The sequence below is a fragment of the Dicentrarchus labrax genome, unplaced genomic scaffold (assembly GCF_905237075.1).
Source record: "Dicentrarchus labrax unplaced genomic scaffold, dlabrax2021, whole genome shotgun sequence".
Taxonomy (NCBI): Eukaryota; Metazoa; Chordata; class Actinopteri; family Moronidae; genus Dicentrarchus; species Dicentrarchus labrax.
In genome coordinates, this window is record NW_026136720.1 from 18,735,532 (window position 1) to 18,758,719 (window position 23,188).

Consider the following 23,188-nt stretch of genomic DNA (forward strand, 5'->3'; position numbering starts at 1 on the left):
TCAGTTATTTCTCATGTGATCAGCTTAATAACCATCAGATACATTTCAGTCAGAGACTGAATCTCAGAACAAATTAATACATATCAGAGCAATTATAAAGAAAAGTCTTCAGCTGTCTGACATTCAGCATACCACTCTGCCTCCTGCGTCTTTAGAGGTCAGGCGGTCCAATTAGCATGTGAGATGGGGTCATGAGGCCGAGACGGTGCATAACATGCCTCTCCCTCTCTTGTCTGTCTCGTCTTTACAGCATTAAGCCCTTCTCCCAGCAGAGTTACGCCATGCAAGCGTCCGGCCCGGCCCCCATAACAGGTGGGTTCTCTTTCCCCTCTGTCGTGTTGACAGAGGGCTGTCAGGGCGGCAAAGTGATGAGACAACCCAGCTCGTGATGAAGAGCTTGTACAAAGCTCAGACAAATAGCTGCAGTATCGCTGCATTTTCTTTTTAGGTTGTTACACTGTCGCACTCAAATCACACATTTACGCACTCACTGCCCTCTTGTCTGCAGGTTATGAAAGCACAGCAGGGCTATCAATGTCTCCCAGTGCCCCACCTTGGCAGGGCAGAAGTATTGCCAGCTCCAAACTGCGGATGCTGGAGTTCTCTGCCTTCCTGGAGCAACCTCAGGACCCAGAGACTGTGAGTAGAAGACAAGAGATAACTTTGTCTTATCCATATTCCAAAGGGTCTCCACATAAAGGGTTATTTTATTTCTTCATCACTACTGTTATTGATAGGATCCATCACCCGAAAAACTCACTTTATTCTCAATGTTTTGTTCCTCAGGTTTTTTACTACTTAGTCATCTGAAAAAGGATTTCACACACCACAAGGCTTTCCTGCCTGCTTGTGCCAACAAGTCCAATTAAGCAATAATGATTACTAAGTCACAGTTTTACTCTCTATTGTTGATTTACACTGTATATATCAGTTTGTTGCTGGATACATTTTTTTTTACATATGCCATTCTCAACCCTTGTTGCTGGATAGCTTTGTTAAAATGTAAAAATACTCGCTGTTTGAAATAAAACAGATAAAGAACCTAGTAGTTGGCATGAGCAGTGATTCAAGTATTCAAAATTCAAAGATTAAAGCCACTCACAAAGACCACAGGATCTGCAATATGTATTAACACATACAGAATATACTGTACATAGCAGCACATCATGTAATGATGAATGGTGCAAGTGGGAACAAAAAGGGTGGGACCCTTGAGACAGGTGATGGGATATTCTAATAAATATGATTCAAAGGAACAGCAGGCCTAATGTGACAGATGTCCTGCAGTGCCAGTGCACATGGTGTTAAAGACAATTTAGCATAATGGACACTTGTCATTTTTGGCTCTGTTAATCTCCTGATATGCACTTTTGTCTGTCCAGTTCAACAAGCACCTGTTTGTGCACATCGGCCAGTCCAACCCGAGCTACAGTGATGCCTATCTGGAGTCGGTGGATGTCAGACAGATCTACGACAAGTTCCCTGAGAAGAAAGGAGGCCTGAAGGAGCTGTTTGACAAAGGGCCACACAATGCTTTCTTTCTCGTCAAGTTCTGGGTAAAACATTTTTGTGCATTGAAAAAAAAAGTTATTTTTAGAGAAACTCAGTTCAGTTCAGATCAGTCCAATCCCAATCTGTCCCTTTCACTTCCATCCACTTCCTCCAAGTTCAGTGAATTCTTTTAAAATAATTTCAACTGATAAATCATTCAATTCATTCATTAAAACGTTTTTTTTTTTTTTTTTTTTGCAAAGCTCAGTCTGATACTCATGATACATGTGTGTGGCATGTTTCATAAATCACGACAGCATATAATCCTCCCTAAGTCATGAAGGTGAATATTGTTAATGTTTTGTAACACCTGTTGGGCGTTAATGGGCTAGCGTTGTAAACTGTGTTGAACTGGAGTTAAAGGAACTTAAGATGATTTAAGTTTTAAGTGATTTAAAACTAGAATGAATTGAAAGTCATTGCTCCCATGACCTGATCAGTGGTTTATATGCCGGCAAAGGAAGCATTGCTGTGCAGTGTGCATTAGGCGTGAGTGTATTTGTATGTTTCTGTATGTGTGCGTGTGCATGTGATTGTGTGTGTGACAGCAGCCTTGGGGAGAGTGGCAGGCCTGATCTTTCACTAGGGGAAATGTGAGCCCAGGCACCTGTCTCTGTGCTATAAGACTGAGTCCAACACTCACACCCCGCCCTCATATACTTATTTATAGATACCCCCCCCACACACACACACGCCACACCTCCAATTCACCATCAGACACAGAGAGATGTGAGATAGTCAAGTATGATGACAAAGTCAACTTAAGATTCAGGGGAAGGAAAGGAGATAGTTGGAGCAGAATGTGATATCGTTGATAACATATAAATGAAATATGCAAATTGTCCACCTGAAAAAAGGCAGATTGGGAGAGAGAGGGAAGGGAAGTATAAAGCGATGTTGTCAGAAAGTATGTCAGGGAATCACTGAACAAACTGTAATTCATCCATCAACTCACTACTGTTGTGGTGAATTAATGGTGCCAAAACTGGGAGCTTAGTTGGAGACTTCTCCCATAATGTGTGGGAGGTATGAACACCTAATAAATACTAGTATTTAGCTGAATTAGTCATAGCCTTCTCATTTAACGAAAAAGTTAGAACATCATTAATTTTGTAACCTGTAGTTTAACAAATGCTCAAAGTTTAGTAATCTAATTTATCAAATTCTCAGTTTGCTTATATTTCCTCTATTAATAACAAAGGCTGGGAGCAACAGGAAACAATATCTCACTTATTCTAAATTCATCCCAAGCGCAGAATAAGAAAAGAACTCAAACAGATCAAACAGGTGAATTGGATCAATGGGCAGAGTCATGACTACACATACGTATATGTTTCTCTCTCCTATGGGTGGTTAGACTGTACCAGCCTGAACCTTGCAGGGCCTAAATAAACTCCTCATGTTTGGAAAAATAAAGGACATGTGTGGTCTGACTCAGAGTCACGAGAGCCTTGAGAAGTTGTCTGAGGCGAGGCATGCCTATCATGCTCTTCACCTACTATAACCTTCCTCTCAAATACTGCGGGACGGGCAGGGCTTTCAGTAGCACCTGAGCCATTCATGTACTACAGAGCATGCCAGGTGAGACAAACACACCCTGCCCAAGGAATCTTTCACTACTGTGAGTCCTTAGATTGGATGGTCATTGTTGAGGCACACCATGCCGCCTAGGGGAAGAATGGTGTCAAACCATCATCTTCACTGCTGTGAAAGATTCAGAAACATGATTACTATCATCCTCTGATCCACTTTGTCAAAATGTGTTGCATCGAGGCCACTCATGACTTGCAAAGCTGATATATAATATAGCTTTAACTACTATAGTTCAGAGTGCCAAAGACTGTGAATGTCAAGTTCAAAGTGCCGCCTTGAAGTCTCATGCCACCAGATGGCTTTGTATGTATGATATTACCCTTCTCACATGTTTGACTTCCACATTATTTATTGTGGATAGATAAAAGACATTGGTGAGTGACACCATTTTGGAAGTAGTCTTCTTCAGTCCTTGGAAAGAGCAGCTGGTCAAGCCATGGCATTTGATTCAGGGGTATGGGGCAGGAGGGGATGAGCTGCCCCACCATACATCATAAAGAAAATGAGAGCAAGACAGCAATAAAGAGCAACAGATAGAAATAGGGACACAGACAGTGTGAACAAGAGATATGGGACGGCAGGAGAAATGGTGGGTGGCATGTTACCAACAAGTCATTCATCAGAAATATTACTCTCTTGATTCATGTCTGAGCCCAGTGGAGTTAACAGTTATGACATGTGCAACTCCCTGCTAGAGGAAAACAAGCTCATAACACTGTCCCCTCTTAGTCTGTTCATCTTATTGTATCCCAAGGGGGGGTCTTCCAATTCTCAAGGCATCCATGAAAAAACATTGAAATGCTATATAACAGCTGGGCATTTCAACACCCATACTGGAAAAAAACCCCGGCAAAGATGCTCTTGGCCATGAAAATAAGCAAAATGAAATCCTCAACACATCTGAAAATACAATAACTTAATTTACACCATTGTAAAAGACAGGAAGAGCCTATTTCATGATGCCGCAGTGTCACAGCCACGTGGTAGGTCATGACTCGGGGGTGTGCTGAAGCGCACGTTGGCATGGTGACGGTGACAGGCGGCTGGGCCACCTCCAAAGCTATGGCATTCTAGATTGAATTTCCAGCAAACCCCCCTGTCAGCCGCTGGCTGCCCTGCCCCTCTCCCCACCTTCTTCCTCACCCCTCAGCGCCCGTGGCCCTGTCCTAACGGATTGTCTCACGCCTTTGAAGTGCCGAGGGAATCCGATTTGAGCTGGCTCTGCTAAATTGTTACACAGCGAGCTTGCCCACAGTGATCTAATCAGCCAATTGCACGCTGCTGATTGTAATTGGATGAATTCCCTCGCAGGCTGTTAGGGAAGCAGGGAATGGCGGTTCGGGGAGGGTCACTAGGCCCCAGGGATGAAGACAAATAGAGGAATTACATGAGCCAGGGATGAAGATGAACGGGTTGATGAAGAGATGAGAGGAGGCTGAGCGGTGTCTCAATGGCCCATTAGGAGACAAGAGCCCGACAGGGGAAAAGGTAAAACAGCCCAGCTGTCTGACAGAGGACTCGGCACCTCAGTCTGATCCAAAATCAGATTATACTCGCCTCAATTCAAAGTAAACCAAGTGGGAGGATCAGAGATGGGTGAATCTGCATCCACATGAGGATGAAGAAACTTCTCTCTGCGCTGCCTTTAAATTGTGAAGTCATATTTTTGATGTAGGAAGTCAAGTACACAAATGTGTCATTCAGCATGGCTGTTACTAAATGACAAAAAATGACAACAAAATAGATGTCGCCTTGTTTCTTTTTCTGCAAAAATTGTGAAGGATTTCGTTTACTGGATTTAAGTATCATGTTTAGGAAGAAATATAAAAAGTAATGTGAGCCCTAACCATCTGTGCTAACATTCTTTAAACATTCTTTAAAATGTCAACATACGTCTTATGAATGTGTGAGCTATCAGAACATTCATGAATGCAGTAAACAAATTCAAATCAAAGATTAAAATCTTCTTCTGTATTATCTTCTTATAACAAAACACACAAAGAGATACGCAGCATCTTGGGAATCTTGAGACTGGATTTGACAGCGTTACATTGGGTTAACAAGGATCTGGCCATTGGATGCCTCTTGGCTTTACGGAGAATCACTCTCAAGCTTTGATGAGCCATTACACTCTTGGTGATGTCTTTGTCAGACTGACACACATGTTCCTTGAGATCCATATCTGTGAGAAGAAAAGCAGAACCTGATACTTTGTTACAGATTATGGAGCTGGTACAGTATATTCTCAACGCTCAATGTGGAGCAGGTCAGTGTACATGTGCAGCACACGTCTCCATTTAAAGGAGGGCAGTGAATCCGCATATGTGCTCATACACCACCAGGGTGCTGGTATTATAGTTCCTTTTGGGTCAGACTGGTGTGTGTTGAACCTCATGACATGTTATCTGTTTCTTCCCTCTAGGCGGACCTTAGTGTAAACCTGCAGGATGACAGCAGCTTCTTCTATGGTGTTTCCAGTCAGTATGAGAGTTCTGAGAACATGATTATCACCTCATCCACCAAAGTCTGCTCCTTTGGCAAGCAGGTGGTGGAAAAAGTGGAGGTAAGACAAGGATACTGAGGGTTATCAAGAATAGTTTTGTTTGTAAACTTAAACTAGAGTTTGCTGATAGTCAGACACATAGCATTCAGTTATTATGAAACGTTGCTAAATTTCCTGGAAGGTTGCATATATTGTAACATAAAGTTTCTTAGCTCTCCTACATTTTCTCATAGTTTCTGTCACTAAAAAGAAAGCAACCCTTGAGGATTTTGAAAAAGTATTTGTAGCAAAATTCCAGTTTTATGTCTCCCACTTTCACTGTGATCTACTACTGTCCATAATGTCTCTATGAATAAAAATATTTTATTAGACTGTTATTCTTATGGAAGTCTTATAGGAGTAGGCCAGTTTCATTATCATGTTTTATTTGCCAGTAAATGCAGTACATAGCATTCATGTTTCAGGTTGTTTTACACCCTGACTTTACTTTGTGCTTCACATTTTGTAGAGAATCCAATGTTTTGGTAAACTATATACTATGTGGCTACAGTTCAAGAAGTTTGCATCACTGATTGCTCGATAAACGGATGAGATATCACCATCAAGAGGTCATGACCATGTAAAAAAAAAAACATTATTGCACAGAGGAGTGAATAACGGCTACTGGTGGAGATTGATTCCAGTCAGTTACCACTGATCTGTGGTTAGGAAACTGACGCGATCCACAAATCTCTCCAGCATGACTAACTGTTATGCTTCCTGTTAACTGGACACAATAGTGGCCCTGCCCCCACCTTCTGCTGATGGATTGCAGAATATAACACATACACACATCCCTAGGTAGAGCCATCTGCCTCAATAGGCCACATGATGATATTTAATGGCTTCATCATTTGATTACAGTTGTCACGAGAAATATGTTTATTGTCATATCTGGCATGCCATATGCTGCATTAGGTATATTATATTACACATATTACAGCTTATCACATAAATGTTCATATCCAATGTATCTAATTGAGTTAAAGTGGAACATGTATCCCTATTTGTTTTACAGTATATTTGACATTCCATGCTTTAATGTGTTTTAAATTCTCTTTACACATGGTATATGATCCCATGTATTTAATTGCATGCTCTTATCCTGTATTCTATCCATTTTCCCTAGACGGAGTATGCACGTTTTGAGAATGGGCGCTATGTGTTTCGAATCCACCGTTCCCCGTTATGTGAATATATGATCAACTTCATTCATAAGCTTAAACACCTGCCGGAGAAGTACATGATGAACAGCGTACTGGAGAACTTCACTATCCTACAGGTACCCACAGCAACTAGGGATATACAGTATGTGTGTGTATAGAGGTTGGGGATTTTGGGATCATTACTCTCTTTCTTAGAGTTAGATGAGAAGATTAATACCACTCTTATACCTAGGCTAAATATGAAGCTACAACCAGCCGCCAGTTAGCTTAGCTTAGCATAAAGACTGGAAACAGGGGAAAACAGCTAGCCTTACCCTGTCTGAAGGTTAAAACAAATTCACCTACCAGCACGTCTAAAGCTCAAAGCTTAAAGTTACAAAAAGGAAAGTTCATTTTTAGTTGATTCTGGCACTCCTTGTGTACAAAATCGGTAGTGTTATACACTAACTATACACTATTTATATCAATTGTTTACAAACTGCTACAAGCCATTTTACTGTTTACAGTTTTCATGTTAAGCTAAGCTAACCGGCTGCTAGTGGTAGCTTAATGTTTAGCGTACAGTATGAGAGTGGTATCAATCTTTTCATCAAACTCAGTTAGCAGTTGACATATTTCCTAAAATGTCAATCTATTGCTTTAACAACTATTTTAGAAATCTTAATATGATATATTTAAGAAACCTTAATACGATATGCCAGTATAGTATATAAATGAATACTTAACACACACTCACTGATAGCGGGCTGTAATAGCTTTGTTACTATAGCCCCGCTCAGAAAATGTCGCTTGTGGTGTAGATGCATATAAAGAGGCATAAACAGCTTATCCTGACCTAAAATGAATTTGAATATGATTATTGTCTGCAACACATTCATGCATTGAAACACACTCATCGTCCTTCATCATTCATGTAGTTCCATTCATACCATTCAGAGACAATAAAGCAAATAAGGCCACATGGACATTCATATTCACTTTCAGTTTCAAAGTGCATTTTGCAGATATCCTGCTGTCATAGAGTTTGTGAAACGGCTAAACTGTTGGTGTCTAAATAAATATGGTTGGGCTGTGATATTTCCTATGAGTAACAGTGACAGACCATTAACTGGTGGCAATTTTTCACTGCCTATGAACCACTTTTTTATGGTTTCTTGCAGAGTAAAAACATTCTGTGCACTCCACTGTAAGTTGGACTTTTCTGAATGAGCCGGTGTGCTCCTCAGAGAGCGGACACATAGAGGAAAGTGAACAGAGTGGAGTGTATCACCATAGTAACAAAGTGGTCCTCGACACCAGGGTTCAAAGACATTGGTGTCCCTTCCATTGGCGGCTGCATTCCTACTTGGCAAGGGACAATGACCATATTGAGCTCACACTGACAACTACATGGCAGCATGTCATTAGGTTTCTCAATGGGCTGATTTAGCTCATATTAACCATGAACAGCTCATTAACGAATGTGCACACACACAGACATGCACACATAGACAACAGATGCGTGCACTCGCATGACAGATTTCACATTGCAAAGCTGAGCACAATGGATCGATATACCTCATGGAACAAGTGCTGTGTTCAATGCAACTCAATTGAGCGTAATGAATTGGTGAAGTTGTGTGCTTGTTGTATGCTTGTTGCATTGGCAAACTCCTCCTGCTCTATTGCAGATACAGATTAGTCTTTCACATAGAATAACAGAACATTTTAAACCTGAGACATCGTGTATAATTTATTAATCATTATTAGTTAGTAGTATGTTATATTATGTAGTGTTTTAGTAGATTTGACAGAACCATGTGCTATTGTCAGTATGTTCATTTAATTAAAATCTAATATTTGTGTTTGATATTTATTGTTTTTTATTTTTGAATAGAATTTAAAGCCATGTATGAACATTCATAAACCCATGGCTCTACCAAAACCACAAACAGGGGTAAATAAAGAGTTGTGTACAAGATGAAACTTTATTTTAATCAAGAAAACGCCACGTATTTAATTTGATTCTCTAGTGTGGCCCTATTAAATGAAATCACTTTGATTTAAACAAGATATTGGTCAATCATGTCATCCACTGCGTCTATGATGGAGGTCGATCCCTAATAAGATCTACATAAAAGTAAAGCGTGTAGTCGCTTTATTTAAATTTTTGGCTATTTTGTTTGTTCATTTGATTGTTTAGATTATTTTATACTATGTGTATATTTAAAATTATTTTTTAATTTAAGGGAGCAGTTTATCTCACTTGGCCCCACTAGAGTCTTATTGTTTATATTGTCAAAGCCTCCTCCACTCTGCAAAAGACCTTTTCTATATGAATAGATTTGATTTTAATAGTAAAAAGGTTGGTAACCCAGGTTTGGTAGGTTTTCATCCTCCACAGCGTGACTGAACAAGACCTTCTGTGTTTGTTCACAGGTGGTGACTAACAGGGACACACTGGAGACACTCCTGTGCATAGCCTACGTCTTTGAGGTGTCCACCAGTGAGCACGGAGCACAGCATCATATTTACAGGCTAGTCAAAGACTGACACAGTCACACAGTTGGAACTTACCTCCTCTAGACCCATTGTAGCACTTCATTGAGCAACAACGTTAAACAATGGACTACTTCCTCCTTAAGCTTAAAGCTGAACCCATACAAGGATCCCAGAGAAACACTTGTTTTGTTAGCATGTCCAGGAACACTACTACTGTTGAGGAAGAGGTGGATTTGGGATTGTGGAAGCTGAAACAGGCTTTGTATGAAAAGTGGCAAGAAAAAAAGAAGAAGAGGACCATGATACACTGTGGTCTCTATACCAAAGGAGCCAAACCTAGCCGACCTGCAGACCTGCATGAGAAAGTTGTCATTGGTGGTGTTTTCATCTCATTTTACTAGTGTTTGTTTTTGATTTTTGATTCTTTTACACAAATGCATGTGCAGGGGATGTTTGCTACAAAGGATTTTGGCTGCCTCAGGGTGCCACCTAGTGACATAAATATAAACAACAATGGGGAAAAATAGTAAAGTAGACTGAGAATCCCTCCTTTGCACATCCATAACATATCACTGTTTTTGGTGCCAATCTTTTGTGTTATTTGAGCATTTGAGTAATTATGTACAGTGCCACACCATCTCCTCTAAACAGAGTTATGAAGATTAGAGGCTAAAAATGATTTAAAAGAGCTATTGTATTCACTTTGTTTGATGTTTAATGTTAAATGTTTATTGTATTGTCTTACTGTTTTTGATTGAAAATGAACTGACTACAACAAAAGGCACATAACACTGCTAACTTGAACAAGATTTAGGTCTGTAAGCTGATTACAGAGGTTGTCTGTAACTGTAACTTGCCCTGAAGTGTCAGATGAAAATACAAGTGTTTCTTACATAACTCCTCTGTTGCTAAGTTTGTTGCAATCGGCTGCTCATAATGGTATGTACACCATGTGCAGGATTTTCCAATATGGTAGTTTTGCTTGTAAAAACACATTTCTGGTAGTTCCCAACAGTGGGGAAATCAGACAAATGGGATCATGTTAGCTCTCCTAAATTCATACTACATAATAATTTGAAGCACAAGATACTGAAAAACCAGTATCTTGTTCTTTACATAGGTGACAAAAGTACATGTATTCAAAGATTTCTATAAGCATCCTAAATCTGCTTGATTTTTGAGTGTGCTGTTGATAGGCACTATTGACCCACAATGCAATGCACAAAGAGAAAGCTGCTTGCAGCTCCAAAAATTAAAACTAATTGCAGATGGTGGTGATACAGCTCCAGGAAGACAGAACACAAAAAGGTAAATATCTACATCTGCAACTTACAATTATTTAAAGTATTCTGTATAGGGCGACAACTTCGGAGTGCTCGTTTTGCCCAGAACCTAAAGATATTCCATTTACAATGACAAAAAAAAAACTAAAAAGTAGCTATACCAAATCAGTATAGGCCAAAATCAAGAAAATAACAAGAATTTTTTGATAAATGACGACAGATTCATTGAATACCATTGGTGATCTGTCAATCTACACATCAACCAAGCATTTTTAGTACTAATTGTATCTTTGTACAACATTTAGCTTGCTCTTTGTAAAGTTGAATTAGCAGTGTTGGTTCAAAGTCACACTTTGACTGATGTCCAAATATGGGCATTATTTTAATGTTACAATGTTAAAGAACATTGATATCTTCAACACAAAAACATTGATACTATTAGTTTATAGTATGGGATTGACACCCGGCTATTGTTTAATGGAAGTGACCAGTGCCACCTGGTGGTGTTCAGACATCATTACACTTTTCTTATCCACCTCAACTTAATTTATGATGGTGAAATTTGAGGCTGCTTATTTGAGTTTAGTAACATACATGAAAACTACAGTCTTACTTAGGAGCCACTACCCATAAGTCCAAGGTCCCATATAATCCACCAGTGTCTACTCCACACCAAAGAATCAGTCTGGTTAGCTGCTTCTCCACACATCAGTCTGCTAGGACATTTATTTAATCTGTAGAGCTACCTTATATACAGTTTAATATTCCTTTATTAGCAGATTGTATTACCTTTTTGGAAATAAAATTAGAGAATATCAATTTTGAAGTGATTAACATGTAGGATGGAATCTGACACCAAATATATGTTTTTGGTGTCAGCTAAGGCTGATTAAATGCAATGGTATCCTCTTAATGTGAACAGGAAAACAACAATTTCTATTTCAAACCATTTCTACAGAACAGTTCATCCTTGAGTTCTGGCCTTTACACCCTGCACTCCATTAGCTCTTTATCCAAAAAGGTGCTTTCAACTCCCAGGTGTAAACTGAGAACGTGGCACTGTGATGGAGAGACAAGCTCACAAAAGGTGAGAGAAACAGCCTAACAGGTGCAGCAAATCCAAAACCAGAGAGCAAAAGGCTTATTCTGATAATCCCATTTAAAAGAATTTAAGCAGATTGCTACAATGATGGCAATCCACTCTCAGATGTCTGACCTTGCCGAAAACAGACAGAAAACAGAGGTTACTGGAATATTCAAAAAGTAGAGCAAGATTTACTTTACGGTGGGTACTATGTGGTGAAGTAATACCTGAACTATGGAGGAGTATTCACAGGTCTAAATAATAAATAGTTAGACATACACATTTACAGAATTTAAACAGTGTAAAATGTTAAATTTAATTTTAGTAAGACTGAAAGTTTGAATAACAAAACTGGGTTCTCTCGCTTAAAAAATGTACTCTTAATGCCCAAAATGCTCCCATACACATACACATGGATAGGCAAAATGAAAGGAACACCTTCCTGTACACCAGGAATAAAATGAGTAAAGTAAAAAAGTAAAATATAGGTATTAAACATAAGCTTTACACATTTTTGAGACTTAAAGTTTATTTCTTGATTTGAGCAAGTGTTCAAGGCAAAGAGAAAAAACCAAGCCAATACGCCACAAGTCGTTAAACAGGTCTGAAAAAAATTGAAATTTTAACATGCATTTTAATGACAACATAGGCAGCTCCAGCTGCTGAGGAAGATTGTGTGATATGATCAACTTCACAAATATAATATTTCTTGCAGAGATATATTTGATTCCATTATAGTCAACTGTATACTGTAAGGTGTTTGTTTGTATATTCCTATGGTATTCCACTTGTATGAATATGACTAACTTGTATAATAAGCATTGTAGAGTATAATAGCTTTGCAGATCTGTTTAATTATTTGTTACAGTATTATTTAAATTTTTTTATTCAATATTGAAAAAGTAGTTGGTGCTATTCTGTCTAAAATGTAACCTCATATAGTGCTAATGAGCGTTTATACAGTAACTGCTTTACAACCTGGACACCATATGCACCGCTGTCTCCACCTCCTCCAGGTGCGTAGCAGTGACACACCTGGAGAGGGGCTGACACCAGTAAAACCAGACCCCTGGCTTCACTTCATGCCCGTCAACTCCAAGTAACCAGTCTCCCAGATATGTCGATGCTCCGTCGAGATTGTAGTTTAACATGGTTTGATTTACATTACGCGCAATGAATGTCACATGGGGTTTGCTGGCGGCTTTGAGTCTGGTGTGCCACACCGAGTCGAGGTGCTCACCTACTTCTTACTACAAGAACTGCTGGATTCGACGCTTTCCGGGGATTTTCATCGACATCGAGGAGTCTCAGAGGAGAGGAGCGCAGCTTTTGAAACACTACCAGGAGGAGACGGCGCTGAAATGCAGCCGCACCTGTTGCCTTACGAGAAACTGTGAGTAAAGCTTCTTAATCAGCGTACGCACAATGACTGGACTCTTCGTTCATTTGTAACGGTACGTTGTGCATCCACTGGTCCACATGTGTAAATCCAACCCTCATTTATCCTATTTTCCTCTTTCAGTTTCCTGTAATCTGGCCATATTTCACTATGATACCACTCAAGAGAATGTGAACTGCTTCCACCTGCACTGTCCGACACTGGAGAGCTGTATTCTCAGCCACAGAGGCAACGTTGTTCTGTACAATATCACAAAGGGTAAGTAAAGTATCATTCACTCTTATTGTTCACAATTATGTTGTCTACGGTATATGCAAATAGACCAGGGCTGAATGCACACAATACATGTTTTCACTCAATTAAACATACTAATGTTGCATTACTGCTACTACAGTACCCTCAGTTATGACTACTTAAATACTATTTTGAGGTACTTTTTGCCACTTTACACTTTTCCCCACTGTATGCACAAATACTGTACATTTTATACCACTTCATTTATTTGACAGCTATAGTTACCAGTTACTTTTCAGATACAGGTTGTACATGAGCTAAACACGTGTTCGGTCAGAAAATATTTGTTATAAACTACCCATGTAGTTAATATGATCACCACCTCAACCAACTACAACAATAAAATGCTATTTACGCACAAAAACATCCGTAACAATAATCCAGTTGTATAATAATATTAGTACAATATAAAGTACTTTTACTTATGGTACTTATGGCCTTTTGGCTTAGTCTGAATACGTCTTCCACCAATGAAACCAACTACTACTGATAATGGTAAAATTATAATTAATGAAATGATTTAATTATTTAAGTAAAGCAATAATTCACTGATTTTATTCATTATTACACTTTTAGACACATTTTAAAAAGCCAGTGTGTTTAACTGTGAGCAAAAAGTGAAAACAACAGTGACAAAGGAGAGTCCTGACTCTCTTCATTCTCCAGGTGTGGATCCTGACCTGTTGGTGTTTGGAAAATACTTCACCTCCAATGTACGTGTGTTACCCCACCACTACAGTCGAGTCAACGCCTCAGAGCCGCTGCCCTCAGACAAACGCCAGTTCATTCACCCACCTCCGCCCGCTGCATTGCCGCTGACTTCAGCGCCCACAGTTAGACCACCCACCACAGTGAGCAGAGTGCTCCCCATTACTACCACCACCACCACCACACTGCAGAGTACCAGTCAGCCTTTGACAGTTCTTACAACTACACCTGCCTTATCTACCACTCTAAAGACTCCACTAGCTTCAGGGAACCATGCACAAATAACAACCCTGACAACCGCCACCACTTCCCTTGCACCCAGCTTTACTACACCTCCTTCATCCACCACAGCAACCACCCTCAGCCCTTACAATCCCAGGATCACTCCAGCCTTTCCTACCATAACTGCACAACCCTTCACATCCCCTACCCATCATCACACCACCACCTTCTCTAAGCTAGCCACAAGCCCTCCAACTTCCACAGCATTTAAGGGCAATCTAGAGAGCAGCAAGCAATATCCCAATGACACCAAGGGCAACCTGGGGAGGAACCACACTGCAGGCAGTGAGGGGGGCCAGGGTGTCAGCGGAGAGGACACATTCGGGGGTTTGGGATCTGGGTGGCACGTGGCCGCTCACACCTTGCTGGTTGCAGTGGCCATCTGTATCACAGTGCTACTAAGCTGCTGTTGCTCGATTGTGCTGGTCGTGAGCTGGAGGGGACAGAGGAAGAGGATGGGACGCTACAGAACATCATGGAGAGGGAAAAGATGCTCCATGCGTCTGATAAAGTATGTGCTGGTCAGAGAGAACACCTGAAAGTGCAGATTTGGATGGAAATATACTTACTGTCTTACTGAGAAAATAAGGTTACAATTCTGTATATTTAAACTGAACATGCAGAGGTATTTTATGGCCTAGATGAGATTACCAAATACATAGTTGCCATGATTTTGGTTTCACTTGTGACGCAATGACTTCCAACAGAAGCTGAACTCAGCCAATGCATTTGACCACAGCAATTTCCCTCAAGAAAGACGATATGATGTCCTTTTGGCTGACCTACATTTTGATGTACTTCAATGAGTTTAAACTGATGTTGATGCCAAACCTCAAGGACTTTGGCCAGTTGTTCTTAAGTGGGAGTTAATGGTCGCTTCCAAAAAGACTGCTACAATTCAAAGGTTGTTCAGATAATCAACAATGTGCGATGATGGGGCTACTTTTTGCCTCGTGGCCTTCAGTATTTAACCCTTCTGCAGTCCAGCACATCTCCTCAGTGCATTGAGTTTCTTCTGACCTGAAAGTGCACAGACCACAGACCAAAACTCCGTAAGAGAAGGGTGAGGTACTTTTCAACAGCCTGCTGATGAAAGCATCCTTTCACTGGGGTGTCACTCCTCAACCGGATAGTGACAAGAGTGGGATGGAAGCTGAAGTTGGGCTAGGAACGGACTGAAAGGGGCTTTTAGTACATAAAAGCTTTAACCACCACGCACACAAACTTCAACTTTCCAACTTAGACTTTTATTTTTGTATTAAAGACATCATCATACATTTGATATGACAGTAAATCTATTCTGGAAAATAAATACATTAGTTGAGACCTTTGAGGTTGTAATATCCTGATGTATACTGAAACATTAATCATCTTCAGTAATCTCGTTTGTCTTACTGATACATACATGGAGTCCAAAGTGAAGTATTTAGAAATGTTTGGACCCTATTAAAAAGGTCCCTGCTGCTCTCGTTTACCATCCTTATGTAAATACACTTGTACATTAAGTTGTATTACAGTTTGAGTACTTTCTTGACAGCCTCTTTGTACTGCAGCATGGTGCTCTCATTCTCTCCTTCATTCTTTAACCTTGTCACAGAGTCCTTATACTCCTGCACCTCTCTTCTTCCCAGCAACTGCTCTCGCACTTCCTCGCCTTCTCCTTCCCCGGCCTCTTTCATGCGTACCAGCACGTCCAAGATATTCTCTTGGGACAGGCTGCCCTCCCAGCTATACTCCTCCATGTCTGCCACGGTCTTCTCTGCCTCCCAGGCTTCTATTTTCTAAAGAATGAGAAAAACGGAACACTTTTGTTACCTTTAAAACGCAGACCGCAAAAGAGAAGATTTATCCAACTTGACTTGTCTGTAGCATTCGATTTGTACAGTGTAAAGCAGTTACATCACAGTAATACAAACTTTGTGCTAATTGTGGAACATGTTTTTTCTGCAGGGTAGCAACAACATATATTAAGAACAAACTTTTTAAACTATCTGGCTCGGGCTCTACTTTGGAATACAGTATGGCAACAGATGTAATATATGGGGGTCCTTCGTAACCCCCTCACCCCTTCTTTGATGCTCCTCTCACAGAGATAGTATTTCTCCATATGTAGTGCTCTGTCCGCTGCCTGTCTTGCTGTCATCGCATTCCCTTGAGAACAATACGCCCCATTGTGCAGAAGCTTAAAGCAGGCCAGCGACAGAGCCTCAGCTCTGCTGCTCTCCAGGTGTTTGAGGTTAATGACCATCATTACCGCTATACATATCTGATCCACATAACATCCCATCTGGTACCAGGCCAAGTGAGTGAGGAGGAATAGATACTTGGGAATAGATCAGTAGCTTCCTAAATAATAAGGCCTACTTACTAGTTATAGATAAAAAGGATCTGCAGATAATCCTCATGCCAAATTAAAGACCGAATGTTTGATAACTCGCCAAGACACGAATGGCCACCTGTTTTCCCGATCTAGTTTATGTACCTGCAAAATAACTAATATTTTCAGTTGGGGGAGGAAAGGGAAGGACAGGTGTGATGGCACAAACGCAAATGAAGTGCCTCTTGTGGTAAACTTTCCTCAATGTTGGAGGCAGCTTCGAGCGGTCAGCCCTAATGCTGACCTGGATTAGCACACACTGGAATTAGCAGGGAAGGTCCGTCTCCCTGAGTGGGGAGATAAAATCACCTCAGTGGCTGCTAACAACTGGCCTCTTTGTGGGCTAGCGTTACAACCTGAACGCTACGCCACTCTCACAGCTTCCACGAGCCTGCTGGACAAGCACTGTGCCTTCCATTGTGTGTCCAAAAGGGCAGTGGACAGTGTTATGCTTCCTGGCTCGGACACCTTTCCCAACTGAGAGATTTTTTTTTTTTTTTTTATGTGCCTAAACCATGACGGGAAAAGCTCCTAAAGGCAAATCTTGTGCAATAGGTGGGGGAGTCATTTCTTTTGTGTGGTTGGCGCCTTGTGGCAGACTTCTCTGATGTGGCATGGTTGGCTTAATGTGAATGAGTATCAGGGTCAACACCTGATAGGGGGAGTCTGTTTTACCCCCATCTGTGGAGAAATGTCAACTGGACAATGCTGCTGTTTGCCATCCTGCTGCCCATTCAAGGCTGATACCTGCCTAATGGGCTTAGTCTCTCAGATTGCAGAGCAAGATGGACAAGAATTCCCCTGGTAAAAAAGGTACAGTGCCATGGTGCTAGCCGTATGTAAATGTCACCAAAGCAGATAAAAAGTCATAACAATCTTTACAGAATGGTTTTTTGTAATACAATATGCAGAGTATTCATTTCTGAAATATTATTAATGCTTTTTTTTTTTTTTTTCCAAACAAAATCTCAATGCACACCATTGTGCCAGTAAGTCTGTAACCTGTAAAGTTGTGACTTGGTCATTCAATTCAATACAACTTTATTTATCCCTGTAAGGGCAGTTTGCCACCCAGATCAGCAGAGAAGAAAAGATGAAAGAAAAACCACAATTCTAAAAACAAAACTTAAAACAAAGTCTACAGACTTAAAAAACTGAAATTGGTGATAAATACATAAATATCAAAAAAAGGCAAAAGTGATCTCCCTGCTCACTATACCACTGTTAACCAGATGCAATATTTTGACTCATCTATTGCACAGTACAGTTTAGCCCTTAAATAAATGGATACTTGATGAAAGAAGACAAGACACTGAGGAAAGACCAAAGTCACAGGAGACCTATGGCAGAGAAAAGGCAGAGGTGTATTCCTCCCTACCCAGACAGTTTGACTGATGTATCTGCAGCAGAGTTTAGAACAAAAAAGACAAACTCACCCAGGACTCGTGGTAAAGGACAGTTAGCAGGTACATGGCATAGTCATAATTCTGCTGTTTCAAAGGGCAGCTGGTAGAGGAAGGAAGGACAAAAAGGAAGAGAGTTAAGTTCATTTGTTTCATTCCCTCACTTTATTATTAGATATTTTGATTCCTAAAGCCACATTTCCATTCCATGGTTTGGCTCGGCTCGACTCGCTTTTGGTGCCTCTTCTTTGTTTGCCACTGTAGACAGTACTTCCTCACACAAGCGAAGCTGATCGCAGTTGGGAAACAACACACGGGACCTTTACTTTAGTGTTGAGAACCTTTATTCACTGACAAACTGTAACCTACACTGTACATTTACCGCCAGGTTATCTACACTACTCCCCTTCTCCTCTTCACCGCTCGCGTTCATTGCCGACTGTCGCTTATCCACACACTAACTACGCATACACAAAAGGAGCTGCTACTCTTCTAACAGGGATTGTAGCCTGGCTATTAGTGCTATGCAGTGTTTTCACCTTTCACCTTTTATTATCAGCTTGCTTGAGACCGTGACCGAGGTGGCACCAAAAAAAGAGTTGAGTCGAGCTGCAGGAAATGCGGCTTAAGGAAGGAATGTTTACCGGTCAGCTGTGATGGTGAGGATATCAGTATCTTTGCAGTATCTGTCCCCAACAAGTTTGAGCATTTTCTTGCGTGCTTGATCATTTAGATTCAAACTGGACAGCTTTACCTGCAATGGCAGAGACACAATTAGATTAAAACAAGAGAAACATAATAATTTAGGAACTACTTTTTACACCAAGCATTGTGACGCAAAGAGAAATACACAAAGACAAGAAGATTAGGGCAGATGTGCTTTCATTATGTACTATAACTCCTGTCTGAGTGACTTATCGCTTGAGATAAAATAAAACCACAACCCAAACTAACGACAATGTTTTTTTTTGTTGTTTTTTTTTAAACCTATACAGAGCTTTGACTGTGTTGATTAAAATACTATACTTTTTACAGATGAAATCATGGCCTTCATGCTGTGCCCCAGAATAACCTCTAAGCCCCTGCACAATGGATAGATGGAAAACAGAGATTATTCCTTGATTACATTGTTTTTCATGTCTCTGACATATCATTTGAACAGTGCAACAAAAATGCATTCACAAGTAACACAAGGTAATGTGTGCAAGGCATGCTTTCTGTGTACTAAACCTAATGCACTGACAACACAAAGGTCACGTGACTTTGGGGCTAGACAGATGTGTACAGAGACAGTGAAGTGGTTAAGATAATGTTGGGTCTAAATAAACAACAAAATAACTAAAAGGCCACCCTACGACATACGTTCATCAGTCACAGATTGGATTCATTTTTAAAAAACTAATAAATGGGGTGCACTGGCTCTGGACTCGGAAACTAACTGTATGAGATTTGCTCTCTAATCTATCTTTCTGCCTAATCCACCTGGATTAATGTCTAAATAATTCATTCATTCCATGATATAATCTAAGGCAAAGTGTCAGTGGAGCAGATGGCTGGCGATTAATGGTAAAAATTACACATTTCCATCTGGGAAAATCACAATTTTGTCAAAGGCAGTGTAGTAAGGCAAGATTTATTTTTAAATGTTTGTGTGGGGAGAAAGCCTATATGATTAATTTGTTTAAACACAAAGCCTCATCCAAGAAACAAAATAAACACACCTTTACACGGAAGTTATGGGATTGTAAAAACTACAAAATATTAGGCAGATTAAAGCAAAGCAGCTGTTTGTTGTTTAAGGCCCATGTGGCAAATCTGTTGTATTTAATAGACCGATTTTATATTGTATTTTATAACTTTTTCTAATATCTTAAACAGAACCTTAACGTCAATCTTCTTTTTCACAGATTGTGGTCGTTACTTGTTTACATGTATTGTTGTGGTCTGTGAAGAGGATTGCATATTAATGGATTAGTGTTAAAGAGGATTAAGAGGAATATCAAAACGCCCCCAAGAATATTTCACTGATGCAAAGTAAAGAAGGTATAAAATATAAAACACATTTCCAAAAAAAACTGAGAACTTAAACTAACACAAGAACTATAACAGAGCTTCAGCACATGCTTAAATGTAAACTAATTCCCGAGACTGTAATCTCCCTGTAGCTGTGAGGGGATCATTTCTTGGGTTTGAGGTCACTGGACAATGAACGTCCCTCTTCAGAAGTCACAGGGATGTCAGCTGGTGATTTACGCATCCCTGCAAATCTCTAATCTCATTTTACATGTCGGGTTTCTCCAGACTTCACTTTCTATACCCAGTTAAAGCAAAGATGATCATGTTGAACCTGAGGTCAAAACCTTTTTATAGAAACAATAAAGAGCAGGGAAACTCACGCTGAGATGAACAATGCGAGCTGCAGGGTTTCTGATTGATGGGCCGGCAGACACGTAGCTTTTGGTTTCTACTTTGATGGGGAAGTGCTCGTCACATTTGGCATCAGTGTCCAAGGCAGAGGGCCACTCTGTACAGAATGCTGACAGCAGAGAGAGACAGCTTTACATACGCTAAATAAGCCTACATATTTCTTGTCAAAGAAAATAACAATTTTCTGCTGAACAATGCCACAAGTAAACAAAGAAATGATTACGTTTCAGAGCTTCACAGTGTTTCTTGATGGCTGCCGGTGTCAAGTGCAGAAAATTTGGTATCTGAAAAAAGAATATGAGCGAGAGATTGTGTGAATGTTCCAATGCACAACTCGTAACAAATACGTGTCCAACAGTCTTAATGCCTACATCCCAGAAAGTGTAAAGAAAAACTCACACAATCACAGACAAAAACGATGTAACTCTAACGAAAACACTACGATTCTTATTTTCAGCTGATTAAACACTAATGAAAACATATCTCTCAATATTATATTCTGTTCTGCTACTATAATAATCTTCCAAAATCTTACAAACTGGACCTTTAAAGAGAATGGTAAACATAGTGGAAAACAAAATCTATCCTCTTCTTCCTTCAAGCAAATTATATTATATAATACATACAATTATACTACATATTCTATATTGACCTCAAAATAAAATTCTCATTGGTCACATTATTGGCTTGGGTTTGTACAAAAGCACAGAATCTATGACTATTGATTAAAAAAGCAAAACATTCAAGCATCAAACATAAGTAAGGGATGCATAGCCGTTTAGCCCCTCATGGCCGAGATTGACAGAATGAAATCAGAATCATTCGGGTGCACGGCAGAGCTCCAGCTGTGATGGATGAAAGTAGTGGATCTGCAAGTGGCTCCAATCCAGATGGAGCAGCTGGTGTCTGGACACAGCAGCACAGTAATCCGGGAACAGACACAGAGCCATCAAAGCCACGCAGCAGAGCAATAAGAGCTCCATCGGCACCGCAAGAGCACTGGCCGGCTACAACTAACTCAACTGGTAGTAATCAATGCGGGAGGTAAATGTTCAGATATACAGAGAGGATATAACACATATTCAACTGTGTGTGGCTTTTCTTCTTTAATTTCTGCCAGCACCCTTGCGTGTTAAGACTTTATACTCATGCTGTGTGTAAGTCATGAGGTCTGACCTTGATCAGCTCCAAGTTGCCCTTCTTCTCTGGAGGAGCGCCTCCCTTCACAGGGCAGCCCATCCTCACAGGTAGGGGGATGGCGTCTGGTATGAAGGGGGTTGCTACTGGATAAACTGCAGTCCAATCCTGATCCACTGGCATCAGCTCTGTCCTGGGATCCCCTGGCTGATACAAAACACAGAAGACAAAAGAAACGAGGGAGAAAATCCATGACTTGTTTGTTGCAGAACCATGACGACTCTCATCATTTTTGAAATATTTGCATCTTGTTAAATTTAGCCTTGGAAAACAGAAAAGCTGCACACTTACCTCTCTTTTGTATTTTTTGGAAAGGACTTTTTTACCGCCTTTCTGAGGGGAGCCTAAAATTGATCATATTTCAAGTTCAGCCACACATGCATCAACTTTGTTAATGTGAAAATGTCTAATATAAATACAGTAGCATTTCTTTATGTACCGCCAACACTGTTATCTGCACAAGACACTTTAGCTACTACACAAATCCCATTTCTCAAGTGCAATTTCTGTGTTTACTTAAGATATTTACTTTATTTGTGATTATTTGTATGTACACACTAGATACAAAAAAAAAAAAAAAAAAAAAAAAAAAAAATAAAAAAAAAAAAAAAAAAAAAATACCGTGCATATATCTTTAAAGTTATACAGTATATCAGTGTATGTTAAATTGAATATTTTGTGGTTTTTGAGTTTAAAATAAAAAAAGATATTGATTTTTGGACCTTTTAAAAATTTGAAGTCAGACAAAACAAGCATTTTTGTGGTATCAACTTGGGCTTTTCACTATTGACATTTGACATTTTTCAATATGCAGATTCATGCACCAGCTCATCTTCTATTATCTCATTTAAATCCCCAGTGGGTGCTTACGGTGGGAGCTACACTTACAAACCTGTTCCTGCATTAAAACAGTTAGTCATCCGTCAACTTTAGACGCTCTTGCTGCTTTATCTCTCTCTCTGTATATCGCTGTCAAAGGACAGGAGGTTCCCTAACTGGCCTTGGGTTAGCTCAGCGTACAGCGCTGGTCCTGAGTCAGTGGACTCTTTTCCCAGCGACAGTGAAACTCACCTGTAGTCGCTTTAGACGAATCTGTAGACAACCCGGTCGAGTATGTGACCCTGCTCACGGATTTATGAAGTCCAAGACCAGGAACATTTATTCGACCTAGAGACAGGAATGCTCTGCTTGTGTGTGCAGCCATGTTTTCACCCACAGTGACTATGGAAAACAGCGAGGGACAAACCATGAAAACTGCGAAGTGTTTAAATGAGCCCGCGGTCAGTGTTTTAGCGCCTCCTGCAGGTGAACACCGGGGTCGCACCGCAGCTCAACATGAACGTCGGTGCTTCACGGAGAGGTAAAACTTTTACAAATAAGCTTTCAAATATATTTCGGTTA

The 23,188-nt window shown here is 40.2% G+C and overlaps 3 protein-coding genes across 5 annotated transcripts in view; 2 read left to right on the forward strand and 1 right to left on the reverse strand.

Annotated features, from left to right (window-relative positions):
- LOC127352824 (transcriptional enhancer factor TEF-3) overlaps positions 1-10,230 on the forward strand; it is a 38,823-nt gene extending 28,593 nt beyond the window's left edge. For all 3 annotated transcript variants that reach the window (XM_051381531.1, XM_051381530.1, XM_051381532.1), the window contains exons 7-12: positions 251-312; positions 509-639; positions 1,383-1,556; positions 5,567-5,707; positions 6,816-6,968; positions 9,271-10,230. In XM_051381531.1, coding sequence (XP_051237491.1) covers positions 251-312; positions 509-639; positions 1,383-1,556; positions 5,567-5,707; positions 6,816-6,968; positions 9,271-9,384 — 775 coding nt within the window. In that variant the 3' untranslated portion in view covers positions 9,385-10,230. The remainder of the gene's footprint in view (positions 1-250; positions 313-508; positions 640-1,382; positions 1,557-5,566; positions 5,708-6,815; positions 6,969-9,270) is intronic.
- Positions 10,231-12,788: 2,558 nt separating this feature from the next.
- Positions 12,789-15,524, forward strand: LOC127352823 (MANSC domain-containing protein 4-like). Its single transcript, XM_051381529.1, has 3 exons — positions 12,789-13,093; positions 13,223-13,357; positions 14,060-15,524. The coding sequence occupies exons 1-3, from the start codon at positions 12,874-12,876 to the stop codon at positions 14,920-14,922; spliced, it is 1,218 nt and encodes a 405-aa protein (XP_051237489.1). The 5' UTR covers positions 12,789-12,873; the 3' UTR covers positions 14,923-15,524.
- Positions 15,525-15,608: 84 nt separating this feature from the next.
- mrps35 (mitochondrial ribosomal protein S35) lies at positions 15,609-23,025 on the reverse strand. The gene is made up of 8 exons (XM_051381534.1): positions 22,859-23,025; positions 22,079-22,131; positions 21,767-21,934; positions 20,814-20,874; positions 20,560-20,699; positions 18,808-18,917; positions 18,197-18,266; positions 15,609-16,164 (listed from the first exon to the last, which is right to left on the reverse strand). Exons 1-8 carry the CDS (start codon positions 22,989-22,991, stop codon positions 15,895-15,897), a joined length of 1,005 nt encoding a protein of 334 aa, XP_051237494.1. The 5' UTR covers positions 22,992-23,025; the 3' UTR covers positions 15,609-15,894.
- Between the last annotated feature and the right edge of the window lie 163 nt (positions 23,026-23,188).

Coding starts and splice junctions, on each gene's coding strand:
- LOC127352823 (XM_051381529.1), top strand. CDS start 12,874: ATGAATGTCACATGGGGTTTGCTGGCGGCTTTGAGTCTGGTGTGCCAC. Junction 13,094..13,222: donor CTGTTGCCTTACGAGAAACT/GTGAGTAAAGCT, acceptor TTCCTCTTTCAG/TTTCCTGTAATCTGGCCATA. Junction 13,358..14,059: donor TCTGTACAATATCACAAAGG/GTAAGTAAAGTA, acceptor TTCATTCTCCAG/GTGTGGATCCTGACCTGTTG.
- mrps35 (XM_051381534.1), bottom strand. CDS start 22,991: ATGGCTGCACACACAAGCAGAGCATTCCTGTCTCTAGGTCGAATAAAT. Junction 21,935..22,078: donor CCAAAAAATACAAAAGAGAG/GTAAGTGTGCAG, acceptor GTTTTGTATCAG/CCAGGGGATCCCAGGACAGA. Junction 20,700..20,813: donor ACACTGTGAAGCTCTGAAAC/GTAATCATTTCT, acceptor CTCTGCTGTCAG/CATTCTGTACAGAGTGGCCC.